The 8321-nt window shown below is 33.0% G+C and overlaps 1 protein-coding gene across 1 annotated transcript; it reads right to left on the minus strand.

Moving 5' to 3' along the window:
- Positions 258 to 3485, minus strand: LOC109233072 (beta-glucuronosyltransferase GlcAT14B-like). Its single transcript, XM_019398825.1, has 4 exons — positions 2836 to 3485; positions 2355 to 2430; positions 2145 to 2260; positions 258 to 1051 (listed from the first exon to the last, which is right to left on the minus strand). The coding sequence occupies exons 1-4, from the start codon at positions 3356 to 3358 to the stop codon at positions 537 to 539; spliced, it is 1230 nt and encodes a 409-aa protein (XP_019254370.1). The 5' UTR covers positions 3359 to 3485; the 3' UTR covers positions 258 to 536.

Below are 8321 nucleotides of genomic sequence, written 5' to 3' on the forward strand. Positions count from 1 at the left end.
TAGAGTTGTATTGTTCTTGCCCACCCAAAAGCAAAAGTGTTCAAGGTTTTACTAGGCATATAGCAGAAGACTACAGCCCTGGATTCTTGCTGCTTGGAGAATTTGTGCAACTATTTCAAGAGGTTAGTGTTCCTGATCTCGTTATTATTGCGTTGTCTAGTTTACATGTAATTGATGCCTGATTGTATGCTTGCTTCCGCTGCGCATGTTCTAACAAGGACTACATATTGTAATTTTGTCATTCAGATTTCTCTATGAATTCTTGAATGGATAGCTAGCAATTAGACCTTTCAACGCATCGATTTCACTCGCAGAACATTATCCGCCTGCCCTTAACTCTTTACCCTCCAAAATTAGGATGGCTGAAACAATTAAGCATATCTCAAAGCAATATATTTCTAATCCTAATTGAAGATGTCTTCCTAGCTGTATTGATAAAGTTACTTCATCCTTCATTATTACAACATACTATTAATAAAGGAGCATTAGCAACGGTTGTCCAATTCGTTATTCAATACGCAGAGACATCCATTTGATTAGAGGCAGTGCTTTTTGTCGAAATCTTTATCATTCAAGAAACCAGAAACCAGTCTTGTTAGTCTTTGAGCACCCGGGCCGGGTTGCAATGAAGTTATGTTTGTTAGAATGTAGTGTGAGATAGTTTCATTTGCATCCCCACCTTTAAACCAACTACCAGGAACAAAACCATCAGCTTTGCGCCCTAAGAGCTCAGAATCAATCTTGTCAAGCACTGATTCGTTCCTGCCAAATTTTCTGGCAAATGGCGCATTGCTTTTGAGCATTTCCTTGTAATCATCTAGAGTGAGATAGTGTGGATGTTGCTTTGGAGGGTTGTCCCACGCTATAAAATGAAGGTCGTGGTTCACTGTAGTATTTCGAAAGGCTTCTACATTGCAGATGACAGTGTGGAAATATCCTTCAGGTGAAGAGAGAAAGTTAGCATAGTACATTAAGAGTGTCCTCGGGAGGCTGTCCCATCCGGACAATAAGTACTCCACAAATGGGCGAGAGAGCATCATCCAAGCAGATCCTGGTGCAATTTCAAAATGATCATTTTCCGTTTTCCCATATGTGAGACACAACTAACATGCATGCAAAAATAGTGGCTTTTATGAAGGGATTGAAACTAGCTATGTCCGACTACTTCACTCCCTTGGAAGTAAATACAGATTCAACAGAGGTAATTAACATGATCAACAGAGGAAATTTGATTTATGAACCTTTAATTTGTGAATGCAAGTCCTTGCTAGTAGCGTTGGGGCATCCACAAGTAAACCACACCTACCGAGAAGCCAATAGAGTCGCTGATATACTAGCAAAGGAAGGGGCAAGGAGACAACTTCTGGACAATATCTTTTTGGTAGTTGCTCCTGTGTTTACCAATGAAATGCTATGGGCAGGGCAGACATTCTGGGAACTATTTTTGAAGAAACATCTCGAAATATAATAGTATAAATGTAGCAGTGGACTACTCTTATTTGTGAGCGATGATATCGCGTCACAACCAAATATTCTGCAGAATATTAACTAATTAATATTAGTATCTGTTTAACCAACACATGCCGAAGGTGGAACTGCTATGACAACATGTTATTCAGAGTTAGCAACTTGTAATGATAAATTGAGCTAAAAGAGGGAGCTAGATGTTAGGGTTTGCCCTGAATTCTACGATAATTAAAATTACCTTCTTATTTTTTTTGTGTGGAAAAGAATTCTTAGTGGAAAAGGTCTCTTCCATATTTAACTAATCCTTTTCTTGGAGGAGAAGTTCCGCACTTCCGTACTATTCTCTCAGAATTTTTATTTTCTCCATTAGTGATGAATCATATGTAGGTCGATTGACTAAACTATAATAAATTATTATGCCTAGTTAGTATATTTTTTCTTTCTCGTCTGATTTATCGTCTCTAAGGTTTACCTATTAGCTTCTGCATGACACCCTTGTTATTTTTATCTCAATACTAAATCACTCTACAGATCTGCCGTATTGGAAGCTTTAGTTAAGTGAGAAATGGAATGTTGAAAGCTTAGAATGGTTAGATTGAAAGCAGAGTATCGAACTGGAGTTTGTTCGCATTCTTTTATTATTAACTCAGAACATACACAAGTTTGGAAACTCTCACCTGTAAATAATTTAAATGCTGTAGGCACACTCCTTTGCTGTTTGACCCAGAAGACATCTGATTTGTGCAAGCTGTAAAACCCCGGATCAATTATTATAGGCTTGCCTCTATATTCCCTACAATCACAAATACATTGCATATTATGTATAACCACTCATAAAATCCAAATCAGTAACGATAGGTTGATTAAATAGCAAGTTATCCACATACTCCTTCCAATCGAGGTCACTTGTATGGTCAATAAAGTTAATATCTCTTGGAATTGTCCATAGAGTGTGAAGCAAATCTGTCAATACAGAGCATCGATTATCACAAAAGTCAACTCGTCTAATTTGCAGCATGTTTCAAAAATATTTTTCTAAATTGTATTTTACACTCCAGGGTTCTTGACTGTAACACAATGACGGCTATACTCTGAAAAGTTTTAACCAAACATATTAGTCCATCCGTTTCAATTTAGATGAGATAGTTGGTCTTAAAAGGTTAAGGAGTAAAAACTTTGTGGGGCCATGATATTTGTATGGTTATAAAGTTTCTCATTAAGGATAAAATAGGTAAAATGAAGAGTTTAAAGCAAAATTATTTTCAATTGTAGAAATGTGTCATTTTTTTGGAATGGACTAATAAGGAAAGTGTGTAATCTAAATTGAAATAGAGGGAGTAATTAGAAAAAGAGGCGGGGAGTGCATACCATCTTGGGTTAGTAAAGGATAATCAGAAGCACTCAAATTGATGAACCAATCCCATTCACCACCTTCCTTAAGCAAAATGGCAGCAGCATGAAGTGTATTAGTAACCATAGTAGGACCTCTATAAGTTACCAAGTTGGACTTCGTAATTACTCTCACATTCCCAACTTTCATAAACAAAGGCTCTCTCTTCACAAATTTCAGCAGCTCTAATCTCTCTTCATCTGATGTCTCAAGGTCCAAATGCACCACATACTGGTTTAATGGATGGTACAAGGCCTTAAGTGTCCTCTTTAAACTCTCCCCATCACCACTTGATCCAGATATCAAATATGCTAATCTTGGTATTGTTGTTATGGGTCGAGTAGGGGCTAGATGCAGTCTTGATTCAACAAATATTAATGGATCTTTAGCTTTAACTGATACTTGGTGAAATGGGTTTCCAGTAGAAAGAATGCAAATGATGAAGAAAGAGGAGATTAAGAGGGCAAAGATCAGAGGAACAAACCATTTGTTACCTTCCATCTTTGGTCTGTTGTTTTCTACTGGTTTCTATATATTAGTGACACTTTAAATCATTCTTTTTCAACATGAACTGAGATTTCATTAAAATCTTTAACGTAGAGGTGGGAAAAGGTATTTTTGAGTAGTTTAGGAGCATTGCAGGTCAACGAATATACGAATGTTTAGAGTAGATTAGTGCAAGTAATCTTCCATAATGATACAGCCAGTGAATGATAAAGTGGACCTTCATTAAAAAGACATGTGCTAAAAGGTAATCAAATTGTCAAGCAATATACCACTGTTGGTTTTCACGCCCGAACTCATATTTATCTTTGATGAAATGTGATCAACATTTTAGTTCCCTACTTTAACGTGAAAACATAGCTATCAAATTACATTCCTTTCTATTCAAGATATAAACTTGATAAAATCATTTCATCAGGGTTAACTTAGGCAAGAAGCAGTGGAATGGCCCAACTGGCTCACGTGCAAATTTTAGCTTAAGTTGAAAAAATATTTGATGCATTGGCTTTCATAGAAACGACTAAATTCATACCCAAACAGATGACTTGTATTTTCTTTTTATTGCTTTGGAACTTTCATAATACGTGTAGGACACTTGATTGATATTAGAAGTGCATACAATTTTATCAATCGCCGAATATTTATATCTATCATATCATATCATATCTATCTATATACTATATTAAAAGCACGAAGACCCTTAGTGAAATGTCGTTCGCCTTTTTTTACCCTTTTAAAACAAAGTTTACATTGGATAAAATTGTAAAATAAGAAAACTTTCCTTATATTTAGGAGTTCTAAATAAATAAATAAAATCTAATATAATTTAGTGTTTTATATCTTCTCCTAATAAGGATACAATATATTAAGACATAAAAGAATACAAAAAGGGTAGGAGGAAAGATTTTTGTTGGTTTCCAACAAGGAAACTTCACGTTTTATGTGGTATTTTTTTTTCCTTTGTCCTTGTTTAATCAAAAAGACTAATTTTTCTTTTCATATGATTTATTTGTTGTTTTTAAAATTTAAATCATAAGTATTTTATTAGAAGCTTGGTTATTAAATTGGTTAAAATTTACTATGGCAAGTTTTGAAATAGTAATTATTGTTTGAAAAAAATAGTAATCATTAATTTGTGATAAGAAACTAATTATCATAATTTAAGTTACAAAAGTACCTAAATTACCTCAATGCATATGTTAAAATAAAATAGATGGAAAAAGACATTAATTTTTTGGTCAAACAAAAACTAATATTATTACTGAGAAATTTTGCTACATAATTTAACTTTACAAAACAAGAATTAGTTAGTAAATTCATCTTGTAGCTAATAGGATTTTTTATAATATATAACTGATTCTGTCACTAAGTAGGATTAGCGATAAATTTTATTATTTAACTACATAATTTATCTATCTTTAATTTTTCTTCTCTTTGTAGTTAACTTGTCTTAGAATACATGGTATCTAGATGACTATTTTGATACGAAATTAATATAAAAAAATGAGATACATAATAACACTAAACTTTCAATTATCTTGGCTGTTGTCATGCTTAGATAGAACATCCACTATTTTTTGTAACTAAGTAGGCTTAATATTTGTCATATTTAAGAGCTTATATTTTAAAAATCATATTGTTAAGGGCTTATATTTTTCATAATTTATACGGATCGATAGAAGGTACACGCGCATCGCGCATATCCTAGCACGAAGACCCTTAGCAAAATGTCGTTCGGCTTTTTTACCCTTTAATATAGATTTTATATTGATTATAATTATAATTAATTATTCTACTAATATTTAGGACTTAAAAGTCAACTAAATTTTCTCATTAACTCTTCTCTTAATCGGACTACATATATAGAAACTCAATTTTAGGAATTTAACACCAAAAAAGAATTTACTTAGAAATCCTTTCCTTAAGTAAATTATGTAAAGTAATTATGACATTTTCACACGTGCATTAGACAAAATGTGTATAAACGTGTTAGAAATCTACTAATAAAAGTTTAGATCTAATTTAAGTCTTCAAAAATTAAAGATTACTAATAATATGTAAACCAAACTTAAACATACTAGGTCGTGTATGAAAATATATATAAATAAGTTTAATACGACATGCTTACATTTTGAAAATAATAGTAGTATTTTTAATTTGAAGTAATAAGCACTATAATGTACTTTAAGTTAATTATTTGAATTAGTTGAATACATATTGTAAATTTATACACATATTAAATTACAAAACCAATTACAATACTCGAAAAGTAAAACATATATAAGATAAATTTATATATTGGAATTAATTAAAATAAATTATATACATTTATTCATAAGTAATTTAAGGTAGTAGTTAAGATAGCTAAAAGAAAACATAGTGAGCGAAAGGTATAAATTGATATTCCTCATTGAATTAGCTATACAAAATCAATATTCTTTGCTGAAATAAATTTACATATTTATTTTAATTTAAAAATAATATTTATATAATTTTTTAAAAGTTTTATACTCATTTAGATAGGTTACACGCGCAACGCGCGTACCGTAAGACTAGTTATACTAAAAGTAGGAAGCTCCTACCTTCAAAGTTGGATTATAATTTTGCCCCTGTTATAAATTAATTTTAAATAAAATGTAATAAAATTTAAATATTTTATATTATAAATATGAAATAGTAATATTATAATTACATGAAAGTTAATCATGTTCAGGAGCATTTAAGTTATTTAATGCATTAAATGTAATCCTAATTAAAAGAATGACTAAATAAAAAGTTCATAAGTCCTATTTTAATGCTCCACATTCACTTCTCCCTAAACATGTGCAACTAATTCCTAATTAAATATTTAATTTAGCCCATTTCACCTCCTAGGTTTAACGTAAATTCAATCTGAACACACAACCTTACAATTCCAAGTTTTCTAATCATTTAATTAAATTAAATGATGCAATAAAACCAAAAAAAAAATGGAAACTCATTGATCCCTTAGCTTTTATCTGTTACGAATTTAGACAGCCAATTCCTTTACATATATATTTTGGATTGGTAATCATTTCGTTACCTCATGTCCTTTTGTAGTTCTCTTTCTTGTATTTGCTTTGCTCTAATATATGAAATTTTCTTGAGTTTTGTTTACTAACTAATTCTTATTTGTTTCTTTTTGTTCTAGATTTTACTTTGCAGTTGTACATTTTTTGTTGGACTGACTTTAAAGTAGAAGAAGTGTAAATTGGAAATGGAGAGAAATAAAATGAAAGGAAATTGAAAATTTAAAGAAGTGAACTTTTGTCTTGCACTTTGTCCCTCATTGGTGAGGGACAACCACATTTGTGTGCTTATATATAGAATCACTTCTTAAAGCTCTTAAAAGGAGTTGAAGAGAATGAACCCTCGCGTCGTCGTCGTCGCTCGGTCGGCTCGGCTTTGGCATTGGATTTGGATTTGGATTTGGATTTGGAACATGATCGATCGATAAGATTATTTTTGGACAAAATTTATTTAATAATTAATTAAATGCCAAATCACTGCTGAAAATACGCCAGAACCCTGCTGAAGGTTCAGAGGGCCTCTCTGGCCGCGGTTCTGCCGCGACCGCGGTAGAACCGCGGCAGGCAGTGTATTCTTCTGAAAAGGCACCTTTTCCAGACACCTCTTCTGATAATTGCCTATAAATTCTGAGGCAAGGCTCCATTTTCTACACACGAAAAACACTCCAGAACTTCTTTCTTTCTGAATATACTACATCCTAATTCGCAGTCTCTCTCTCTCAAATTCGTAAGTATGATTTTGCTCCGTTCTTTGAGTTCATTGGTATCCTGCAGTTTGTATTGCCACTGTTGCAGGAAGGTTTATTCCGCTTTATCCTGGGAGGATTTAATCCATTACCTTGGCAACGTGTGAGGGGGTTAAAATTCCTTAAGGATACACAAGAAAATTGTGGACTCGGAATATTTCTTAAACTCTTCTGTTTTTCCAATTTCTTTTATTTTTCTAACAGTTTTTCCTGATTGTTGGTTTAACACAGTAACGTTTACAAGCTTAAGGAATTTTATACTAACGTTTCTGTGTTGAAACATATATTAAACTGTTATTCATATTTTGTATACTGTTTTGGAGACTAAAGCCTTGTTGCTTTCTACTCCAATAATTCTTTCTGTCCGGTTTAAAGTACATAAAAACTTTGCCGGAATAATAAACGTACGGGTTTGAAGTATATAAAAACTTCACCATTGTTACGTGTTGTATGTTTGGTTTGATATTCAGTTTGAAGATATCAAAACTTCACTGATTTAACAAAGTTCTGTATTGTTTTCAACTTTACAGAAATATGACGAATGAAAACCAAACTAATGGAAATGTTGCGGGAACGGGTGCTACTGTTACGAGTGCTGCTGCCTCGTCAAGCCGTTCTACTCCTGCTCATGCAATGGCACCGGCAGAAAAACCCGGAAAGTTTTCCGGTATTGACTTCAAACGCTGGCAAATGAAGATGCTCTTCTATCTTACTACGTTGAGTTTGCAACGTTTCATCAAGGAGGATCCTCCGGTCATGGCTGAAAATACTCCGGATGATGAACGACTTGTTGTAACTGAAGCATGGAAACATTCTGATTTCCTGTGCAAAAATTACATTTTGAGTTGTTTGGAAGATGGCTTGTACAACGTCTATAGTGTCATGGAAACTTCAAAAGCGTTATGGAATGCGCTTGAGAAGAAGTACAAGACTGAGGATGCTGGACTTAAAAAGTTCGTGGCTGCAAGGTTCTTGGATTTCAAGATGATTGACACTGGGTCGGTCATAACTCAAGTCCAAGAACTACAAGTCATTATACATGACCTCCTTGCTGAAGGTATGACCCAAATCAATAATTTTATTAATAAGATTTATCTTATCATTAATAATGAATTTGTTATTGAAGGTATGGTCATAAATGAGGCCTTTCAAGTCGCTGCTTTC

Source organism: Nicotiana attenuata, chromosome 10, assembly GCF_001879085.1.
Source record: "Nicotiana attenuata strain UT chromosome 10, NIATTr2, whole genome shotgun sequence".
In the NCBI taxonomy this organism is placed as follows: domain Eukaryota; kingdom Viridiplantae; phylum Streptophyta; class Magnoliopsida; order Solanales; family Solanaceae; genus Nicotiana; species Nicotiana attenuata.

What these genes read in the sequence shown, in the direction of transcription:
- LOC109233072 (XM_019398825.1), bottom strand. Translation starts at nt 3,358, where the DNA reads ATGGAAGGTAACAAATGGTTTGTTCCTCTGATCTTTGCCCTCTTAATC. An exon ending in TCCTTTACTAACCCAAGATG is followed by an intron (nt 2,431 to 2,835) that starts GTATGCACTCCC and finishes CTGTATTGACAG; the next exon opens with ATTTGCTTCACACTCTATGG. An exon ending in AGTGACCTCGATTGGAAGGA is followed by an intron (nt 2,261 to 2,354) that starts GTATGTGGATAA and finishes TTGTGATTGTAG; the next exon opens with GGAATATAGAGGCAAGCCTA.